This window comes from Rhinolophus sinicus, chromosome 1, assembly GCF_057876585.1.
Source record: "Rhinolophus sinicus isolate RSI-liver-muscle chromosome 1, RSI-T2T, whole genome shotgun sequence".
Lineage (NCBI taxonomy): Eukaryota > Metazoa > Chordata > Mammalia > Chiroptera > Rhinolophidae > Rhinolophus > Rhinolophus sinicus.
Genome location: NC_142501.1, coordinates 116,967,753 through 116,990,555, shown reverse-complemented (window position 1 = coordinate 116,990,555; position 22,803 = coordinate 116,967,753). Strand labels below are relative to the sequence as shown.

At 39.6% G+C, this 22,803-nt stretch overlaps 1 protein-coding gene across 5 annotated transcripts in view; it reads left to right on the top strand.

Annotated features, from left to right (window-relative positions):
- Nucleotides 1-22,803, top strand: part of DCLRE1C (DNA cross-link repair 1C) — a 34,015-nt gene that overhangs the window by 4,364 nt on the left and 6,848 nt on the right. For 2 of the 5 annotated variants that reach the window (XM_088789000.1, XM_088789004.1), the window contains 11 exons: nucleotides 784-868; nucleotides 4,907-4,966; nucleotides 6,768-6,823; nucleotides 7,348-7,449; nucleotides 7,836-7,908; nucleotides 8,088-8,228; nucleotides 10,699-10,800; nucleotides 14,090-14,226; nucleotides 14,834-14,888; nucleotides 18,362-18,450; nucleotides 19,088-19,182. In XM_088789000.1, the coding sequence (XP_088645126.1) occupies nucleotides 784-868; nucleotides 4,907-4,966; nucleotides 6,768-6,823; nucleotides 7,348-7,449; nucleotides 7,836-7,908; nucleotides 8,088-8,228; nucleotides 10,699-10,800; nucleotides 14,090-14,226; nucleotides 14,834-14,888; nucleotides 18,362-18,450; nucleotides 19,088-19,182 (995 nt within the window). The remainder of the gene's footprint in view (nucleotides 1-783; nucleotides 869-4,906; nucleotides 4,967-6,767; nucleotides 6,824-7,347; nucleotides 7,450-7,835; nucleotides 7,909-8,087; nucleotides 8,229-10,698; nucleotides 10,801-14,089; nucleotides 14,227-14,833; nucleotides 14,889-18,361; nucleotides 18,451-19,087; nucleotides 19,183-22,803) is intronic. The other 3 variants (XM_088789002.1, XM_088789003.1, XM_088789001.1) reach the window with 2 other exon arrangements.

Sequence of the window (22,803 nt, the reverse complement as noted above, 5' to 3'; positions counted from 1 at the left end):
CAGAAAACAAGTGTATGTCCCAAGAGAGGAGAGCTAGCAGGTGGCCATATTGCCCAGAGAGCTAGCCTCCAAAGTCCTGCAGTGTTACTTCCCATCACATGCTGTTGGTTAAGGCAGTTACAAAGGTCTGCCCAAGTTCAAGGGGAGTTTTAATATAGAGACCTCTTGTCAGTGGAGGAATTTCCATGTCCATTTTGTAAGAAGACTGTGTATGGATGGGGTATAATATTAGTGTGGCCATCTTTGGAAAATACAGTCTGCCACAGACTATTCCTAAGCTCCAAGCTATACTGTTTAATTTTTACAATTTATTATGAAATTGATTTCTGCTATAAAAAACAACAACCCAAAACACAAAACACCAGAGTAGATTTATATGAAGTAAAACGCAGAAGCCTTCTGTTCCCCAACACCCCCTCTCTGTGCTCCAGAGGAGCTTAGCATTTGGTGGTCGCTTTCCAGACATCCCTGAGTGTGTCCAAACATGCATCTTGAACATAAGAATGGCAAGGGCTAACCTTGTGAGGGGGTCAGAGGACACAGTATTTTCTCCATCTGCTTCTTCCCTGTCCCTTTACACTCTCGATGGGACCGAGCTGGTTATTGGGGTGTCGGCATATTGGGAACGACGCTGACACTTCTTGTGCCAGCTCAGTTCTGAATTATTTGACATCAGTGATAAGTGACGTAATAAAATGTATTTCCTAGTCACCAAGATGGCTTATTTTGTATTGTACTGAAACAGCTGTTTTTTGTTGTTGTTTTTTTGTCTTTCCCTTTCAGCTTGAAGGTTTACTTGTACTGTTCGCCTGTTACTAAAGAGCTGTTGTTAACTAGCCCGAAGTACAGATTTTGGGAGAAACGAATTGTAAGTTTTATTTTTTGAATGATGCTCATTCTTTATTTTTGAGTGGGAAATATTTTTCATGGTAGATTGAACAAGACAATGGAAGGGTTCAAAGCCCAGTTCCTCATACACTATATTTATCCACGTTCATTACAATATTGACACATAGTCTTTGTAATTCAGCTGTTTGGAAGAGGTTGAGATTTTATTGTTGATTGGTTTTCCTTGCCTCTCAACAGTTTGATCTAGGTTCTTAGTTTTGTTTAATCTCATTGAGTCTCTTGCTAAGTTGCATTGTAATACTTTAAAGTGTAGAATGTTAATTAACATAATTGATAAATCCTTTTATGTAGAACACAGACTAGATTAGAAAAAGTAAATGTAACTTATGGCTTATAATAAGAAAGGGCTAACAACAAGAATAAAAATAGAATTAATAATTTTAAATCTGGCAGAACAAAATGGATCTAATCAATGGAAGAAAGATATAGTAAAAGGGAGAAAAACAAAAGTATGGTACATAGAAGATCAAAAGAGGGTAGGAAAATTCCTGTTATAACAGTACTTACTATAAATATGAGTGAATTGAATTCAATTCTTGATCAACAGACAAATTCTCAGTTTAGGTTAAAAGAATAAAGATCCACTATTCAGTCTATAAGAGACATAATTAAAACAAAAGGATAAATGAAGGTTGAAATGGAAAAAAAGGGGGTGGGGGGAATATACTAAACAATTAGAAGCTAAGAATGCCAGAGTGGCAATTGTTATATCATACAAATTAGAATTGGCAAAAAAAACAAAACAAAAAAACACACAAAAAACAAACAACAACCAGAAGTTTCAAAGAGGATGTTATTTACTGTTAAAAGGAACAATGGATCAAGAAGATATGAACATGAATGCAATTGACAAAGTAATAACTTCAAACTGGATAAAGTAATAATTGATCACCCCGTGCTTGATCAGAGAAAGAGACCACAGTGAGTGAATAGAATTAGGGTTCACTCTGTGGACTAAGCCCCAAATAATTGTGGGAACTGACAGAGAAGTCAGAACAAGTGTCATAAAGAGTCTGTTGTTTGTTGACAGCTGTCAACTCCCACTTCCTTTCTCCCCTTCTGCCCCACACCTGGACAAGCTGACACAAAAGCCTACCCCTCCCTTGGAGCCCACGTGAAGTTCAAACCACACAAGCCCAGGCACACCTGCAACCCCAATAAAAACCAGAGCCACTGGCTCCTATTCTCTCTGAGGCCACACAAGCCACTTCCTCCCAGCTGGTCCTGCCCTCCTGTCCCCAGAAAGTCCCACTATGTGAGCATGGCAGTGTTTTTGTGCCCTCTTGGTGCATGTGTGGCATCTTCTGTCTCCATCTCCAGTCTATCAGTTGGGGTGAGGTTTAACCTCCCTCCACAGAGGTACACAACCACGAGGCAGTAACCTTGGCCTTGGTGTTAGGCCTGAAGTTGCTCTCCGTCAGCTTGGCCAGCAGTTGGGAAGGAAAGCTGAGAAAGAAGTGGAGAAGAGCAGAGACAGGCTGGAATCCCTGTCGCTCACTCCTCCCAACCTCAGCAGTGCTGCCTTCCGCTTTGCCACTGAGCTCCACACACCTGGCCCAGGACTCCGAGAGGCTGAAGGAGGGTGGCTGTCCCATAGAGGACGGAGTTGCTGAAGTCTCATGTCAGTGAGCTGAGCCAGCAGATAACAACACTACATGAGCTGTTATTTCTGGTGTCCGTCAGAGCATTAAAAAGTTGTTGGTTCACTTCCGCCTTCTAAATCTCAACCCTAAGCTGGAAGTATACTCGGAAGCGACTTCTAGGATAGTTCCAGCTCAGTGAAGCTGATGTAGCACAAGGCCACCTAACAGTTTAAGGGAGAAATGGGCAATTCAACAATTGTAGCTGGAGTGCTTGCCCCACCATTCTCAGAAACTGAAAGATGAAGGAGGCAGGAAATAAGTGAAAATACAGAAGATCTGAATGACATAATTAGTCAATGTGAGCTAATCGAAATACAGAGCTTTAAACCCAACAGGGAAAACAAGGTCTTTGGGTATACATGGAGCATTAACAAAAATTGGCCATGTACCATGTCCCAAGAGAAGTTTTAAGAAATTCCAGTGATCTGTGCTCTGACCATAATGCAATGATGTTGGCGGAAATAAAAGGAGAGCTAAAGTCATCCCATACATATGGGAAGTAAATGCATACAATAAACAACTCTTAGGTTAAAGAGGAAATTGTAAAGAAAAACATTCAATACTTAGAACTTAGGGACAGTGGAAGCATGACATGTCAAAATGTGTGGAACAGCTAAATTAGTACTCAAAGGGAAATTCATAGTGTTAAATACATTTCTTAGAAAGGAAAGAGTAGAATTCAATGGAGTTATCTTCAACTCAGTAAGAAGGAAAAGGAGCAACAAAGCAAATATCAGGATATGTGAAAGAAGGATATAATAAAAATGAAAGGACAAATTTGTGATACAGAGACTAACAACTACTGCAGAAAATGAAAGATGAATAAAATTAAAAGCTCGTCTTCAGAGAAATAGAGAGAAATTTCTGCCAAGATTGATAATTAAAAAGATGCACATAAAAATACAGAATGACAAAAAGGAAAACAACAGCAATGCATTTTTTGACAATTATATGGACGTATATTTGATAATTTAGACAAAGTGGATAAATACCTGGAAAAGGAGAAAAATACCAAATTGAGGCAAGAAAAGTGGAAATCGTGAATAAATCAGTAATCAAGAAATTAGAACAATTTTCAAAGATCTCTCTTCAATAAAGGCCCAGATTATAAACAATTTTATTCCAATAAATTTGACAACTTAGATAAAATAGAAAAATTCCTTGACAACTACAATTTAACAGATCCAAGAAGAGATAGAAAATCTGAATAGCCCTATATCTCTTAAATAAATTTAATTCACAATTAATAACTTCCTTCTTCCAAAAACAAAACGAAATCTCTTTATGCACAGATAACTTCTCTGGTAAATCCTAGCAAATATTTAATGAAGAACAAATACCAATCCTATACAAATCTTTCATAAAATAGAGGGTGACATGTCTCACCATTTTACGAGGCCAGTGTTACCCTGTTACCAAAGTCAGATGAAATTCTTTACAGGAAAAGAAAATGAATATAAATGCAAAAGCCTTAACAATATAAAAATAAAAAAAAATAAAAAAAATAAATGCCCAGGCCCAGATGGTTTTGTAGGTGCCTTTTGCCAAATGTTCAAAGAATAGTCCCTATACTAGCTGAATTATTGTAGGAGATAATAAAAAGATAAGCCGCTCAACCCCACTGGCAAATAGATTATAAAAGAACCTAGGGGAAAAGGGCATTTCATATGTGAACACCCTAATTAAGGTAACAGCTAGCTGAATCTCACAGAATTAAAAAATAGTCCACAATGAATACAATGTGTTTTATTCCAGAAATGCAAGGATGTTTTCACTCCTGAAGCTCAGTCACTGTAAGTTTTAAGACATCGGCAGACTAAAAAGATGAGAAATTATGTTCATTTGTCATCTGTTTAGTGAATGCCTCTCTGTATTAGTAGTTGCCATTTTAGTAAAATGTACAAGTACACCTTGGAGCACTCTGCAGCAGCTCGACTCTGTGAATTTGGCCAACATGTCATGGACGGATCCAGACTGTTCTGCAGCACAAAACCTAAACAAATAGGACACATGACTACGTGTTTTACAAAGACTCAAGTTCAAAGGGATGGGGAGGTGAAGGGAGGAAGATGGAGTTCGTAAAAATAAGAGTGCTGTATCAAAGGATATATAAGTGTATAAGGCATTTAATACGTATTGCCACATCAACCTCAAAACAGTTGTTATGTTAACTTTATCTTGTTTTCAAGCTGTGAAAACATTTATTATATGGAATTAGAAATTGTTACCCAGAGTCTGTGACTTCTACCCCTCGTCTCCTTCCTGTGTTTGAGATGGCATTATAAAGCCAACAAAACAAAACAAAGGAAATATACAGTATGATGTATACATGACCTCTTATTTTATTTTGATAGATATCAATTGAAATTGAAACTCCTACCCAGATATCTTTAGTCGATGAAGCATCAGGCGAGGTAACTCAATATTAAATATCATGTTTTTAAAAATTAATGTTTAGTGCTACAATGATTGTTTATCTTTCTCCTTGATTTTGAATGCTCATTTAACCATAGTGAGTGAATCTGTTAAAAAAACATTCGTAATGTATTTATTTTCCACCTCCAAAGGATTAGCTAGGACACTGTCAGAATGGCTCCCCTTTAGTTTTAAATGTTAATGATGAGAAGGCCAGTTGTTGATATTGCTACATGATGCCATTGTCACATTTATTTATGTGCAGGATATAAAACAGTGCTTAATATTTTTGAAGCAAATTTATGCATATTGTGATTTTTTTTTTTCTGAGCCATTTTTTTATTGAAGAGAAAGACCCTGTCCAAGAGAATCCAATTTATTTTTTTGTCCTTAAATTTAGAAACAGGTACTTTTGTGTTATGAGTTTTAATAGTAAGAAGGAGTATGGACTTACCTTTTATTTGTTCATTTTAATTTCAAATTATACCTAGAGCTAGGAGGTATTTTCCTAGTTTATGGCAGCTCTAGTGACTGTTCTGCCGCCCGACTCTAACCAGCTCTGTTGACTTGGTGGACCGTGAAGAGTGCCCGTCGTTGTGTGACGTGATCAGACGGGGGCTGACTTTTCACATTTCCTCTTTGGAGGAGATCAGGCCTTTGAAATACTCCTCATCAAATCGTTGTCCCGAGGGAGGACTGCACGGCCAGTGTAGGGGGCGCTTCAGAAGAGGGAGAAAGGATGGCCTGAGCTCCGTGAGCTAACACGGACGTCCTGCGGACTCTCCTTGCCTCGCCGCCTTGTGACGCACGTCCGGGAAAGGCTTTCTCAACCTCAGGCCCCAGATAGCTGTTGACCAGAGTCTTGCTGTCATGTCTCTTCTCGTGCTGTGGCTTTTGTGTGTTGTGTCTACAGCTCCAACCGGTGGGAGACCCCGTTTCAAAGGGGCCTTGGAAAGAAGGACGTTAGACTGAGGGGAGGAGCAGGTGTATTCAGAGCTCTGCCCCCATCCTGAGGCCTGGGAGACCGTGTTTCCCATCAGGCTCAGCCCTAACAGTGTGCAGTGTGGTGACGTGGGAACAGGCAGGCTACATCAGGCTTTGGTTTTCATTTTAATAACAGCTTTAGTGAGATCTAGTTCACATGCCATGCAATTCACCCCATTTAAGGTGTGCAGTTCAATGGCATTGGTATATTCAGAGTTGTGTACCCATCACCACAATCAATTTTAGAATATTTTTATCTAGAAGTCTCTATGGATTTGCCTATTCTGGACATTTCATACACAGGAAATCATACTATTGTGTTTATTGTCTTTTGTGAGTGACTTCTTTCACTTTGCATAATGCTTTCAAGGTTTTATCCATGTTGTAGTAAGTGTCTGTATTTCATTTCATTTTATGGCCAAATAACATTCCCTTGTACGGTCAGACCACATTTAGTTTGTTCATTCATCAGCTGATAGGCACTTGGGCTGTTTCTTCCCTCTGGCAAGTGTGAATAATGCTGCTGTGAAATTCCTGTATGGGTTTCTGTGTAGATGTAAGTTTTCATTTTTCTTGTGTAATTCCCAGAGAGTGAAATTACTGTTGTATGGTAACCCGACATTTAATCGTTTGTTTTGTGGGCAAGGAATCCACTTATTTCAAGGATTTGGAGAGAGAGGAAATGAGGAGAAAAGGCATCACATTCCTGAGAAGTACTTGAATATATTCTATTTAAGGAGGGCTTTATTTAGCTGGGTCCTAATGATAACGTCTATTGTTTTGTGTTTTTTTTCTTCTTCTTTATTTTCTGTTTAGAAGGAAGAGATTGTTGTGACTCTCTTACCAGCTGGTCATTGCCCAGGATCAGTTATGTAAGAGGACTCATCTATTTTGTCATTTTATTATATGTATTATATTTGTAGAAATAGATTTTTAGGGTCTGGAAATTAATATGGGTAGGGAGATTTGGCTATTTTCATGGCACCTTCTTTAATCTTTATTTCCAAATTGAACTTGGGGAACTGAGGTGGAGGTCAAGTTTGCAACGTGGCTTTCTCATCATGGAAGTATTCAATCGCTATTTCTCCATGGGCTTTGCATTTTCCTATCATATGGATTTTTCTCTCCATGAGCAGGAATGAACTCAATATACACTGAGAGTGATAACACATTTCAGGGGACATCGATTGCAAACTCAGTAGTGTCATTTTTTTCCACCCCAGGGAAGAGGTGGCAGCTGAGTGCCCCATGTGATACAAAGCTATTAAAATTCCATTACCACTGTTTCGTAGTGGCTGTGTTTGGCAGGAGACATTTCGTATGGAATTAGTATGTATTTGCTTTATTAGGATGTTGTATGAAACCGAGAAGTCACTGATATATATTTCCTTGGCAGGTTTTTATTTCAGGGTGATAATGGAACTGTCTTGTATACAGGAGACTTCAGACTGGCTAAAGGAGAAACTTCCAGAATGGAGCTTCTGCACTCTGGGGGCAGGTACTGGGCTTTTTATAACTCTTGAATGTAAGACTGCATCGCTTTTAAAAGGTTTATTGCCCTGCTCCCTCCAAAGACAAGCCTTTACTTCTCTTAGAAATCAAACCTGATTGTAATATTTGTAACAGTAAGTTTTCCTTCTTGAAATGGGGTGATGGTAACATGCTGGCTGTTGATGGGGGTAGTAGTATTGGGAATTTGTCAAAATTCACTGAACCACATTTGCAAAAGTCCGTGTATTATAAGCAAATCATTTTCCAACAAAGTTGTTTTGGCAAAAAAAAATCCCAAGTGAAATAGAACACCCTGTAAATAACCGAGAGTTTAAACTTTCTACATATTTTATTTCACATTAGATGATTAACACCAATTGTTTTTCCCCACAGAGTGAAAGATATCCAAAGCGTGTACTTAGATACTACTTTCTGCGATCCCAGATTTTATCAAATTCCTAGTCGGGTAAGTCTCCTTGGAGAAACAGGGTGAGGATCTGGGCGTGGCCATGTTTCCAAAAGGAAGTTTGTGGGATAACAAATCAGATCATAATTGTCCCCACTGGCATTAATATCTGTGAATGCTGGGAATGGAAAGGGAGCTATTCTTAAAAGCGGTAAATGCCTTTTAAAAATCCTGCTCAGGGCGAGTGTCTGAGTGGAATCCTGGAGCTGGTTCGAAGCTGGATCACTCGGAGTCCCTACCATGTCGTGTGGCTGAACTGCAAAGCAGCTTATGGGTATGAGTATCTGTTCACCAACCTTAGTGAAGAATTTGGTATCCAGGTACGTTGGCGTCTCTTTCTTCTCTCGTGCGCCCTTCCATCCTGCCCGCTTTACCTTTCCTGCCTCTCCCAACCCCCCAAAGTTGAAAATAATAACAGATGGAAACAACCTATCAAAATGTGTGTGGCATAGGTTGCCAGCCCCTGTGAACATGTCCTCTTTGTTTAGTCACGTGCCCACGGGGGGATTTGACAGTGGCCCAGATGGCTGAGAAGTGTCCTTTGGTGGAACATCTCATAGAGGAAGTACTTTTTCAAAACTGTGGGTCATGAAATAAATTTAGTGATTATGACCAGCATTGAAAATAAATTTGAACTAGAAAATATCTGAGTGTGTTGCTTTTGTGAAAATTGACAGACGGAATCAGACACATGCACATACGTATATGTGTATGTGTACCAGGTTGCAGTGGAAAACTATTTCTTATTGTGGGTCATGGTCACAAATGTCTGAAAACGTCCATTCCTTTCAGATGGTTCAGCGCGGGGCCCTCAGGACCCTGGGCAGCAGGGCCCAGTGTGTATGTGTGTGTGAGGGCTGCTCCCCTATCTGCCCCATCCTCTCCCCATCCCCACCCCACCCCCAGTCCTGCTGCCCCCACACACAGCCTGTGGCTTCCGCCCTTGTCCCCTAAGACAAGATGGATTTTCAGGAACGATTCTGAACAAAACCAAGTGCTGGAACTCATTGGACGTTTAAGTTCTACTTTGTATCTTTTCATTTCAATCTCCTAGCTAACAAACTTGTGCCAAGAACTTAATTATATGCAGTGTAATTTAGTAAAACGAAAGATTAGTTTTTCTGCATTTGAAATTTTAAAATGCCTCCTTCCCTCCCTTTTATAAATCTTTATTTCCTAAGTCATTCTTTCCTTAATTTCTTCGTTCCTTAAGTCCTTCTGTCCAAATGTGTTGGTGTAAAGTTGCCAGTTCTCCATTTGGGGAAGGATTTGCTTTCGTTCTGAGATTTTTGGTGTTAAAAGGGCCTTTTACATTAAAATCACAGTGATATTAGGAATGTGTATACACACACACACACACACACACACACACACACACACACACCTATAGTACTAGCCAATAATTTTTTTTTTCATGTCTTCTCTTGGCGTAATATAAAGGTAGCAACTACCTTTACCAGTCCCAAATTTGCTTTGTAGCTTTTACTGGTGTGTGAACTCAAAAACACTGGAAGCTCCTGCTCTGGAAGCATTGCAGGAGAAATCATGGAGGGGCTGAGGTGGGGGAGAGCAGGGAGCCCTCTGTTAAGTCTCTTAGTCCCTTTGTAGGGGAGAGAAACAAGGAATTTAGGAATTTCAGATCAGGAATGTAAAAAGGGGGAACACTGAGTTTTTGACTAAGGGACCTCAGTGACGATTTATGGCCTTTTCAGGCTCCTTCGTTTCTGTGAGGATGGAATTTTCTGTATCGCTCTCTGTACATCTCAGAATTTACCCTTTTTTGTCTCCTTCTTAGACCAAAAAAGCAAATTCATTGTCCCTTCTTCTCAGTCTTTAGTAAACAGGTAGAAAGCCGAACAGGCCACAGGATAAGTGAGCCATTATGCTTGGGTTCTTTTCCTACCTATCTTGATATTAATTGCCACAGCAATTTGACCTCATTCTAATCTGTTTTGTTCAAAATGAGAATACCTTTTTCTTGGGTGCCATTTCATAATCCTAATATCACCTTAGAGGAGGTCCTTGAATAATGTTGTTTTGTTATAAGGTCAATGAGATGCTGTGGGAACTGAACTCTCGTTTATATCGATCAGCCTGTGGTAAAGTGGGTTTCATTACACGTCGTTTTGCTGCATTTCCAAGAACCTATCGAGGACATGAAGTGAGGGCCTACTGTCCTTGTTACTTAACTTTGAAGTACCCAGGAGAGAAGCTTTAAACAGACACATTGGTCTTAACCCTTTAAAATGTATTAGCCTTAAAATTCTAAAGGTGGCCAAGGTTTTTTTTTTGGTTTTCCTGCATCTGCCCTCCCTCTTTCCATGTAAGAAAGAGAAGTGTGGTCAGGGAGGATGGGGCTCTGCTTCCTAGTCGTGCCGCCCCCCCGCCCCCCATACTGCCCTTCTGTGGCATGCTGTGTGTCTTCTCGAGTCGTTCCTGGTTGCTTTTGTCCTCTGCGTCCTCGGCTACATGCCCAATATTTAGAAGAAAGCTTGATGTACAGTAGGTGCACAATATATATTAACTGAATGACTCAGTGAAATCCACCAACCGAATGTCCAGAATTTTTTATTACCACAGGCAGTAGGCGGTAACGCCGACGGGTGTGAATATGGTCTTTGTCCTTTGCCTGTTGACATTCTGGTGGAATACCAATGGCATCGAAGAGACAAAGTACAGGTTTCAAGAAAGAAGAAAGAGTTCCCTGGCTGGATGATTTCCCCCTGCATAGTTACCCTATTTATAGGAATCCAAGTCAAATAATTTTCTTATATGTGTTATTTTCCTCAGGTTCACGTGGATAGACTAGACATGTTTCAAAACATGCCCGACATTCTCCATCATCTCACCACAGACCGCAACACTCAGATCCATGCGTGTCGCCATCCAAAGGTACATACTGTGTTTCCCCAAAAAGAAGACCTAGCCAGACAATCAGCTCTAATGCGTCTTTTGGAGCAAACATTGATATAAGACCTGGTCTTATTTTACTATAATGTAAGACCGGGTCTTTTATAGAACCGGCTCTTATGTAATGTAAGACTGGGTCTTATATTAATGTTTGATCCAAAAGATGCATTAGAGCTGATTGTCTGGCTAGGTCTTCTTTTTGGGGAAACATGGTAGTAAATGCTTTTCTTACTGTCTGTAGGATCCATGAAAAACAGAAATTTAGGTCCAGAAGGAACCTTAGAAATTCCATTTTCTAGGTTCTTCACTTTACAGATGTAAAAACTGAGGCTGAGATCCTAAGTTATTGGCCCAAGATCATACAACTACACACTAGTGGATTTCGATTACCATAAACTTCATTAGTAAATATGAGGTGTGACAATTAAGTTCATGAACTCATCCTAGAAAAAGTGCTACCTGCCTCATTGCTGAATATCACTACGGTCACCTTCGAAGTACTCCCCTTGGGAAGCTAGGCACTGACACCAGCGCCTAGTCCACCCTTCAGAGCAATTCTGGAACTCTTTCTCAGGAATGGCCATCAGAGCTGTCGTTGTATTACCCTTAATGTTCTGAATGTCATCAAAATGTCTTCCTTTCAGTATTTCCTTTATCTTTGGGTAAAGAAAGAAGTCATTGGGGGCCAGATCAGGTGAATAGGGAGGGTGTTCCAATATAGTTATTTGTTTATTGGCTAAAAACTCCCTCACAGACAGTGTTGTGTGAGCTGGTGCATTGTCGTGATGTAAGAGCCACAAATTGTTGTTGAAATGTTCAGGTCATCTAACTTTTCCAGGCACCCTTTTCAGCACTTCCAAATAGTCAACTTGGTTAACTGTCCAGCTGGTACAAATTCGTAATGAATAATCCTGTTGACATCAGAAAAGTTTAGCAACATCGTTGCAACAGGTTTGCGAACTTAATTGTCAGCCCTTTTAATTGTAGACACAGATACTTATGGTTTTTTAATGACACATACTCATACACATTTGATATGTTTATTTGTAATGAATTATGTAATGAAAATTTATTTGTAATTAAATTAGTAAAATGTTAGTTTATAATTTAAGAAAACATTCATAATCTATTGCTACTTATTTTTGTGACTCATGACCCATGCACATTTACAAACTTTATTTTTCTTCTCATTTGAGATAAATATCTAGATATAACTTTGAATTTTGAAATAGTTACATGTATTGCTGGTCCAATTACAAATGAATATTTCTAGTGGTTTTTTTTTAATTAAAGTTTATTGGGGTGACAATGGTTAGTAAATTTACATAGGTTTCAGGTGTATAATTCTATAATATATCATCTATATATCACATGTGTGTTCACCACCCAGAGTCAGATCTCCTTCCATCACCACGTATTTGATCCCCCTTACCCTCATCTACTAACCCTCACCCTTACCGTCTGGTAACCACTACACTATTGTCTGTGTCTGTGAGTTTTTGTTTCTTTATTTGTTTGTTGTTTTCCTTTGTTGTTTTCTGTTTTATATCCCACCTATCAGTGAAATCATATGGTTCTCAACTTTTTCTGTCTGACTTATTTTGCTTAGCATAATAATCTCAAGATCCATCCAACATCCATCTAGTGTCTTTTCAACTCACTTGTAATGCGTTAATGCCACCATTGAACTCCATTTTGTTATTAAATGCCCTTCTGTTATTAAATGCCAGGTATTAAATTTTGAAAAAAAATTTTATATAGTCATTCAATGTCACTAATACTAATTAGTGATCTTCAAATGCAATAGTATGTGTGATCATAATTATCCTCTAACTTTGAAAGTATCTTAGCATTCAAATGCTTGAGTAATTTTTATCTTAGTAAACACCGCACTTATACATTTAAATAATCGCCATGGTAGTAATATTGCCTCCATCAGCCAAAAACCCAGTGTAATTTTGCTCAGACCTAAAATAAAGAATAATAAAAAAAAAAATCTTACCCACAGCATGGAATATACTAGTTCAGACCCACTGTAGGTAGAAGAGCCACAAGGTAAGAAATTACTTGCATTCATGAATTTACTTCATCATTTTGTTTGTGTGTGGATACACGTGCACACACGCCCAGTGAATTCATGGATGGATAAAAATAATGTAAATACAGAATGAAACTGTCCTTTTTCTGTTGGACCTTGTAGTCTTTGGCCTCCCATTCCCTGTCAATCTTTTAATTGGCCAATTTTTTTTTTTCCTCTGAGTTTTCTCACATCTCATAAAGCAGTTGAATTTGTAACTGCTACTCCTGTCATTTCTCACAGGGCTGTGTGCCTTGAACCACTACCTCTGGCGGCTGCAGGGGATTCTTAGGTCACGTAGCCTGAAAAATAGTGAACGCAGCACAGCGTGCCACGTCTGTGGCTTCTCATCTCAGAGGGAACAGACCCAAAGGAGCCGGAGGACATGTGATTTGGATGGAGTGCTCGTGTTTTTGAAGGATTCCATCTAAACACAGTGTCTTTGGGAAAATAGCCCATTGTTTTTCAACCTTTAAAAAATACTGTTGTTATTATTTTTCTCTAACTTTATTTTGAAAAATTTTAAAAACAGTAAAGTTGTGAGACTGGATCCCCCCCATGTGCTAACACTGGGCCACATGTACGCTCTCGCCCCTCTGTCTCTCTCTTTGTAACCAGTAACCCCCAACCCACCCCTTTGAGAGTCAGTTGCAGACTTCATGACACGTCACCCTAAACCTTCAGCACGTGTCACTGGAGAATGAGGACATTTTCCTATAAAACCACATATAATATATAATATTTTCCTATATAACCACAGTGCAATTCCCACTCAGGATGTTGAACACAGATACGGTACTACTGGTATTATATATTCCATATTCAGATTTCCCCAGTTAGCTCATTACTGTCCTTTAAAGCTTGTAGTGGTGGGGGTGGGGGGTGGGGGTGGAGTAGGGCATCCAGGATTTAATGAAGAGTCATGTATCACATTCACTCAGCCTCTTCAGTCTCCTGTGAGGTCGGTCAGGTCTCCAGGTTGTTTCGTCACACTGATATTTTTGAAGGGTCCAGACTAGTTGTTTTGCAGAACATTCCTCAATTTGGAATTATCTGATTGTTTCCTCATGTCTACATTCCCCCCCCCCCCCCCATGTCTGAAAACTAACCTCCAATTGTTTTTGAGACCTTTCCTACAAATAGATTTATTGAAAATGTTGAACTGTTTTTCTATATTTTTAAAATCCTTTTTAGGCAGAGGAATATTTTCAGTGGAATAAATTACCCTGTGGAGTTACTTCCAAAAATAGAATCCCACTGCACACAATCAGCATTAAGCCATCCACGATGTGGTTTGGAGAAAGAACCAGAAAAACAAATATCATTGTGAGGTAAGAAAGCAATGTCGTAGGTCTTCAGAGACAAACCTTGCTTTGAGGTAAACTGTCTGATTTTAGTTTAAATTCAATCTAGCCTAAGCCCAAGAAGAGGACATAATATAATTGTGGAAAATAACTTCTGAAATTTAAACTCCATTTAAAGCACAGAGATGCTGCTTCCAAACTTATGTGATAGCGAAAACCATCAGCCAGTACGTCTTTGGGAAAATTGTCCCATTGTTTTTCAACCTTTTAAAAATAGTTTCGTTATTATTTAGTATCTACCCAGCTAGAGTTGGGCAGGTAAGATGGTTGGAGACTGAGGGTATCTTGCTTGGCAAGGGGTTAGGAATTGATGGTGGAGGGAACAGAGCTGTTGGTGGAGTACAGGAATACCATGATGATCACCATTTTTGAGCAACATTTCCTTTGTGTTGGCTGTTCACAATGTCTACAGATATTTATATTTCTGGCAACAGTTCCCTCCTATCCCAGGAGGAAATTCTTGACTGTAGGGTGACTTCCTACTGGAATAGCCTAAATGAGAAGGCTCGAGATATAGAACTTTGCTTAATTTTGTTAAATGACCTTTTAATTTTGTGTTTTCATTTCCCTTTAGGACTGGAGAGAGTTCATACAGAGCTTGTTTTTCTTTTCATTCCTCCTACAGTGAGGTAAGAGGATCCCATATACGTACCACCCTGTTGCCGACTGTGAGTCTCCTTGACTTCCAGGGGCATCTCCTCTTCTACTGCTGAAGATTTGTTGTGGCTTTTCCTAAAGAAATGCGGGGAAACTATCTCAGGGGATGAACTACGTTTATTACGTACAAAAGGGGTTACTATTATTACGTTTTCCGCCTTAATATTGAAGAATATGTATGATTAAGGTTTTCGTCTCACTGTGCATCCTAAGTATATTTTAACTTTCCCACTTCAGTTGTACTGTTCACGTAGCATAAAAGAATCATACATTTTATTTGAAGGAGTGCTAGATAAAATGTTGCTATAGGCAGCCTTAATGGCCAGATTCTCGGCCTCTCCCAGAATTTGACTGTACTAAAAAGTCACTTAAAAATAGTCCTGAATATTCAGCAGTGTGGAGAAACAAAGGTGATTGAACTATGGACCTTGTCCTTAAGAAGGATATAATATATTAGACTCAGTTTTAAGAGGACTTAAAATGGTTTAGTGATGGTACTTTTTATATAGGAAATTGACCTGCCTGAATGGGAACTTAATTTATGTAATTTATTTGCAAAACCCTCAGACTTTCAGTCATTTCATGGATTGGAGAAAAAGCCACATAAAAGCAGGCTTTTCGTGACACTTTAAGTCATATAATTTTAGTTTTGCCATTTCTGCACTTAAAAATCCATTTCCCTGATAACTATTATTTTTGTATTTGGGACACATGGATACAGCCCTGCAGCAGTGGGCGTGTTAATGGTTTGAACAGGTGGAGTCTCCCAGAGCTCCAAATTGCGTCATTCTAATCGAGTCAGCCGTAGTATTCTTCATTCTTCATCACTTATCAAAATATCACAATGACATGTCTATTAAATAACAGACCGTAACGTTCAGGTACAAATAGGTTATGTGCGAGCCGCTAGGAAGTAGTTCATTTTGATGGTATAATTCAGTTAATGTTTTCTTCCCTCCTGGGTGATTTGTCCTTGGTGTGACATCTGGCTCAGCGCGGGGTCCCTTCCTGTTGATCCCCTGGGGGCGGAGTTTCCTCTCTGTCTCAGGGAGAGCATCTAATCGCATCTGCTCCTGTCTTATTTCTCTTCTTCAATGTGGTTAGCAGCCAAGGAGGGAAGCACAAGCCTTCGTGGGACTTTATGAAATGACCTTTAATGGGTGTATTGGAAGCAGCAGACCTACTTCCTCCTCCCACGGTCCTTAGAGCCGCTAATCATACGCGCGGTCTTATTCCGAGCTCTGCTCAGTCATGTTCTTTTAGTGTCTGGTGAGAGGGAGTGGCTTTCCCCAAAACTGCTTTAATAGGCCTATCTAGAACATGAACTATGTTTACAACTGTAAATACCGTAGTGGATTTAAGTATCATTTCCTTTCAGTTTTTTTCTCAGTACAGTTGATCCTTATTATTCGTGGATTCCTTTACACATTGGCCTGCTCGCTAACATTTAACCCCCACGTCGATCCTTGCGGTGCTTTGTGGCCGGTCGTTTGCAGGCACAAGCTCCAGTCGCCCCGCGTGGACTTGCCTGACTCAGATGGAACAAGGCCGAGTTCTGCCTTCTTGGTTCCGCTCCCAGCCTGCAGCTGTCCTTTTTGCAGTCAGCTTAGCGCCACGTTTTTCCGATGTTTGAGCTTTTTGTTGACTTCACTGTGTAAAGCGGCCCGCAAGCGTAGTGCTGACGTGCTGTCTGGTGTTCCCCAGGGAAGGCCTGGATGTGCCTTCCGGAGAGAATGTTCGGTCAGGTCAGCTTCGTTCAGGCACGAGGCATAGTGCTGTTGGCCTGAGGACAGTTAGTGAGCCAACAGTGTATATTCTATAAGGTGACTTTAAACAGAAACGCACATAAGATAAGGCGAGGCACGGATGGGTTGACAGAAGCGCTGTGACCGAGGTCCACAGGAACCCTGCATTTCACCTGGGAGCTAGTTGTGTTCACGTGACTTGATAGAACGACCGTGAATAACGGGGACTGAGTTTTCCAGTTATAATGCATTGTTTTATGGCAGGCATCTGACAAAAGGGCACCACGTTGTACAGGTGAGAGTGTGTCCCTCTGGCGGGTGTCCCTTCTCTCTGTGTGGCCAGTTCTTCTCTGAGTAGAATAAGTGAATCGTTTCTGGTACAGGCTTGGTCTTTCTTTCTACTTAGTCCTTTCAAAAGCCTCAGATTTCTACCAGCCTCAACTTTGGATTGGTTATGCAAATCATACAGGTTGTGGGTAGGTAAATAATGGTTTCTATTTGCATGCCTGTACTGCGGGGGGGGGGGGGGGGGGTCTCTTAGGAAAAAGAAACAGCCATCACTCAGGCCCTACCCCAGAGACCCTTTTAACCCCGCGCTGCCATGGGGCCCAAGACTTGGTGTATTTAAACGTTCCATAGTAAGGACTGAGAATCACTGATTAATGGGATTCAAAGTGTCTGTGTTTCTTCATATGACGTTAGTTTCCTTGCCTAAGGTCGGTCCCCTACAAGTAAGTTAGAATTTAGCTGACTATTTAAAAGTACAAAAGAAATTATTTGTGGCAAAGATCAGAAGAATGGATCTTCCTGTCTTTTCCCGTCTTAATTAAGGTAGCCATTTTATTTTAATATGGACTTATTGATAATTCTTGGGTTCTTACCTTTTTTGATTTGGTCCTTTATTTGAAAAAGTTGAGTACTGATAATTAACTTTGAGCCTCAGTCTCCCCATTTGCAGAAGGGAACAAAAACCTTTGTGTTGTCATTATCAGCTTAGTAGTGGGCTAAGCACTTTCTATGCATTGTCTCATTTATTCTTTTAGATGAAGAATCTAAGATTTAGAGACTTCAGGTCACTTGAGCAAGATCACAAGGTCACCAAAATCTACTAAGTGACAAAGCTGAAGTTCATCTGGGTTGTAAGATGTTTTGAGGAATAGTGAGAGTTCCTGTTTAGCATCCTGAGCTTTGCAGAAAATCAAGGGATTCATTGAATTTTGCATGTAATTGTCCTTGTTTAGATTAGACTAAACCTTGAGAACAAATCAAGCAACCTCAAAGATGTGATTCCCTTGGTGTTGCTAACAGTTACCTGTTGGAGGAAAGAAGTGCAACACTAAGACTCAGCTATTATAAATTCTAATGTACTTGAAGGATTTGTTACATATGGGCGACCGACCTTAGACAAAGAAACTGACAAATGAAGAAATGCAGACGCTTTGAATCCCATTAATCAGTGATTCTCAGTCCTTACTATGGGACGTTTAAATACGCCGAGTCTCAGGCCCCATGGCAGCGCAGGGTTCAAAGGATCTCTGGAGTGGGGCCTGATCGCTGGGTGTTGTTGTTTTTTTCCATAAGAGGTCCCCAGGTGCACCCCAGGTGCAGCTAGCACTGACAACCACAGCCACGAGCTTCCTGCTTCTCTAACACCCAGATTTTTCACTGTTAATGGATCTATTTTATTTTCCTTCTTCTAGATTAAAGATTTCTTGAGCTACATCTGCCCTGTGAATGCATATCCAAATGTCATTCCAGTGGGCACAACTGTGGATAAAGTTATAGAAATGTGAGTACTCACTACTGTGGAACTTGTGTTGTTGAACGGGATGGATTCAGAGAATAGTTTCGGGCCTGAGAACAGGGGCAAGGATGTGAAGTGGCTGGGGCTGTGATTACAGTTTCTGGTTGGGAGCATGTTATGTATAATCCTAAAGGCTTCTGGGAATCTGGCATACGGAGACAGGCCCTCGAAAAAGGTCAGGGTGCCCTCAAATCTCATTTCTCTGCCCTTTTGTATTTTATCTTCACTGGGTCTTAGCTTTCAGCTTCTCGAATGAGATCAAATTTGTGAGATTCTTGCAAGAGATAAGTAAACCTCCCTGAAGAGGAAAGGGGAAGCAGCTAGCTATACTGAGTGCCAGGAGGTGTCACTGTTTTACTAAGTTTATAGAATAGGGACCCGCTTTTCTGCAGTGCAGAAGCAGACAGGGGTGCTGTTGTCCCTCAGTCCTGCAGGTAGTTACCCACCAGGCTGTATTAGCACTTTATTAATGTATTTGATTTTTAATTATTATACATTGTGTTTCAGTTTTTAAAAGTAGCTGTGTGATTTCCCCCGTGGTCAAGTTTTTATAATCTCTAAACGATGCTTACATTCCAGCAGCTTTCCCAGCAGGAAAAATAAAAATCCGTATTCGTTTCAGCTTAAAGCCTTTATGCCGAGCTTCCCAAAACATCGAGCCAAAGTATAAACCACTTGGGAAACTGAAGAGAGTTAGAACCACTGCCCTAGACTCAGGTAAGAATGAGCGTGTGGGCAGAGGCGAGGGTTTTCTGGGCAAGACAGCTTCTCAGTTCTGTGACAACTGCACTGGGGCGTGGGGCCTGGGCCCCTCTGTCACTCGTTACCTGGTCTCAGAAAGTGCTTCGCCTTCTGTCTTCAGCCTGTAAAATCAGGACTTCCATCTCCTTCATTAGTTTAAAACAAGTGCCTGTATTGAATGGTGTTCTCAGCTTTCTGGAAATATGCCCCATAGTTTGTATAGGCCATAAGGACTCGCCTGTTAGCCCTGAATATTTCCTTCAAGATACTAGAAAATGCTGATAATGGCAACTCTCCTTGCCCTCATTTCCAATCAGATTGCTTAGTGGTGCTTATACATAATGGATTTTCTCTACACTTTTCTCCCTTCGTTCATTTCCCAGTGAAGAGTAGAGGGGAAGCTCTGAGGTGGAAATCAGAACTTCGGATTGAGTGAAGTCTGCTGCCTTATGTGATTTCGTGGTTAGGATCTCACTTTTCAGTGCTCTGCTGTAGAGCCACTTGTACCATGGAGCTAATAATACATGAGCAAAACAGTAATAATAGTACTATTTACTGAACACTTACTGTATGGCAGGTCTTGTGCTAGATCCCTTCCACATACTATAGTAAACCTCGAAATAAGGGGTATCTCAGTTTTACCAGTGAGCGAACTGAAACTGTTGGGTGGAGAGTTCGATAAGTGTCAGTTAGTTCAAGTGTAGTTGATGATGGTCAAGTCTTCTGTATCCTTGCTGACTTACTTGTTCTGCCCACGAGCTCTAACCATGATTGAGAAAGCGGGTGAAATCTCCATTTATAATTGTGGATTTGTCTACTTCTCCTTGCAGTTATATCACTTTTGGCCTCATCTGTTTGAAGAACTGTTATTAGATATACACACGTTTTAAGATGATACCCTCCTGAGGAACTGACCCCTTTACCTTTAGGAAATATATGCATATAAAACCCTGATAGTACGCTTAGCTTTGAAATCTACTTGTTTAGATATTAACATAACCACTGGTTTCTTCTGATTAGTGTTACCATGGTGTATATTTTTTCCACCTATGTATTTTCAACTTAACTGCCTTTATATTTGAAGTGGGTTTCTTGTAGGCAGCATATTTTGGGATGTTGTTTTTTATAGCCAATTGGATAATTTCTGCCTTTTAATTGAGTGCTTAGACCAGGGGTGTCCAAACTGCGGCCTGCGATCCATTTTAAATTGGCCTGCAGCAAATTCCAAAAATATATTTAGTTTACTTAAATACACCAGGGGAGGCAATACGTACTTCACCTCTTGTGAGTGGCCCGGCTGTTTGTGTATTTTACCGCATATGGCCCTTGGTGAAAAAACGTTTTAAAAAGTTTGGACACCCCTGGCTTAGACCATTTAGGTTTAATGTGATTCTGTTGATATGGTTAGGTTTAAATGTGCCATCTTGCTATGTGTTATCTGTTCTTTGTTTCTTCTTCCTCTTCTGCCTTCTTTTGGATTGCGTATTGATAAATTCCATTTAATCTCTTGTTGGCTTATTAACTGTAGTTTTTTGTTATTTAGTGGTATATAGTATTCATCTTTAACTTACCAAAGTGAAAAGATAAATATTATTCTACTTCAAGTATGGTATCGGAGGTTTACAACAATATAGTTCCATTTCTCCCCCTCCCAGTCTTCGTGCTATTATTGCCACATTTGACTTCTCTTAGAAACTCCAATTACTTTTTTTTTTGCTTTGAAACTGTCAAATTTTTAAAGCCTTAAATTTAAGTATATAGACCATAAATTTCACCCTTTTTAGGTGAAGAATTCCATGACTGTTATTAGAACAGAGTTGTGCCACCATCACCACTAATTTCAGATGTTTCCGTTACTCCAGAAAGAAACTGTACATTTAAAGTCATTCCCTGAAACCACCTTCAGCCCTAGGCAACCACAAATCTATGGCCTGTCTCTGTAGATTTGCCTCTGCTGGACACTTCATATAAATGGAACCAAACATTTGGTCTTTCGTGCTTGGCTTTTTTCCCTTACATGTCTTCCAAGTCCCTCCATCTTGTGATGTATATCGGTACTTTATTCCTTTTTACTGCCAAATAATATTCCATTGTATGGATGTACATTTTATTTAACCATTCACCAATTGATGGTCATTTGGATTGTTTCTACTTTTTATTTGTAAGTAATGCTGCAGTATTTGTGTATAATTTTTTGCCTGGACATTTATTTTGGGTGGATAACAGAATTTCTGGGTTATATGAGTTTAGTCTGCGTAAGCCACCATAACAAAATACCAGACTGGGTGGCTTAAACAACAAATTGATTTCTCATAATTCTGGAGGCTGGGAATTCTAAGATGAAGGTGCTGGCAGAGTGGGTTTCATTCTGAAGCCTCTTCTGTTGGCGTGAAGGTGGCTGCCATGTTGCTGAGTGCTCTTAGGGCCTTGTCTGGGTGCAGAGGGGGTGGGGGACACCCTCTCTGATGTCTCTTCCTATTAAGGATACTTACTAATCCTGTTGGATCAGGGTCCCACCCTTAATTGTAATTACTTCATAGAGGCCTCATGTCCAAATATAGCCACACTGGGGGTTAGGCTTCAACATACGAATTGCTTTTTGTGGGGGAACACATTTAGCCCAAAACATACAGTAAATGTCTTAACATTTAAAGAAACTGACAAACTGTTTTCCAAACTGAACACTTTCATTCCCACCAGCAATATGGAAGGATTCCAATTTCTTCACCTCTAGTTCACTTTTTGTCGTCTTTTTGATTATAGCCCCTCTAGTGGGTGTAAAGTTGTATCTCATTAGTTTCAATTTACATTTCTCTATTGATGTTGAGTTTTTTTCATGTGCTTATTGGCCATTTACTAATCTTATTTAGTAAAATACCTGTTCAAATCTTTTGCCTGTTTTTAAATTGGATTATTGGTCTTACTGAGTTGTAAGATTTCTTTATCTAGTCTGCATATAAGCCCTTTATCGGATATGATTTGTAAATATTTTCTCCCAGCCTGTAGCTTGTCTTTTTACTTTTTAAAAAATTTTGGTCTTTTTGTGTTTTTTTTGGAACATGTCTTAATTACCTTTTTTTAAATTATTAAGGAATAACCTAGATACGGTAATGTGTATTAAGTAAGCAGCCTGACGAATTTTTACATATGTATTCATTCAAATTAATTCAAAACACATGAAGTAAAATGTGAACATACTTGTTTTTCAATCCCCCCATCCGTATGTATTTCCCAGGTCTTACAGCTGGTGACTTGGTATATTATTTTCCAGAAATTATTCTTTGCATGCATTCACACTTTTCAATAATGAAATCATTGTTTATATAATTTCTTTTACTAAACTATGTATCCTGAAGAATCTTCAGTATAGGTACAAATAGTTCACTCTTTTTAAACAGTTGTATTTGTTCCACATAGGAGTGCAATAATTTAACTGTTCTTTTCATAGTAATTTCATTTGAGCATATTTATATGTATACCATAGGACTCTTGCTTGTATATATATTTTTAATTTCTGTAAGTTATATTTAAAAAAATATTTTTTCAGTTACAGTTGACATTCATTATATTAATATCAGGTGTAGAACATAATGATTA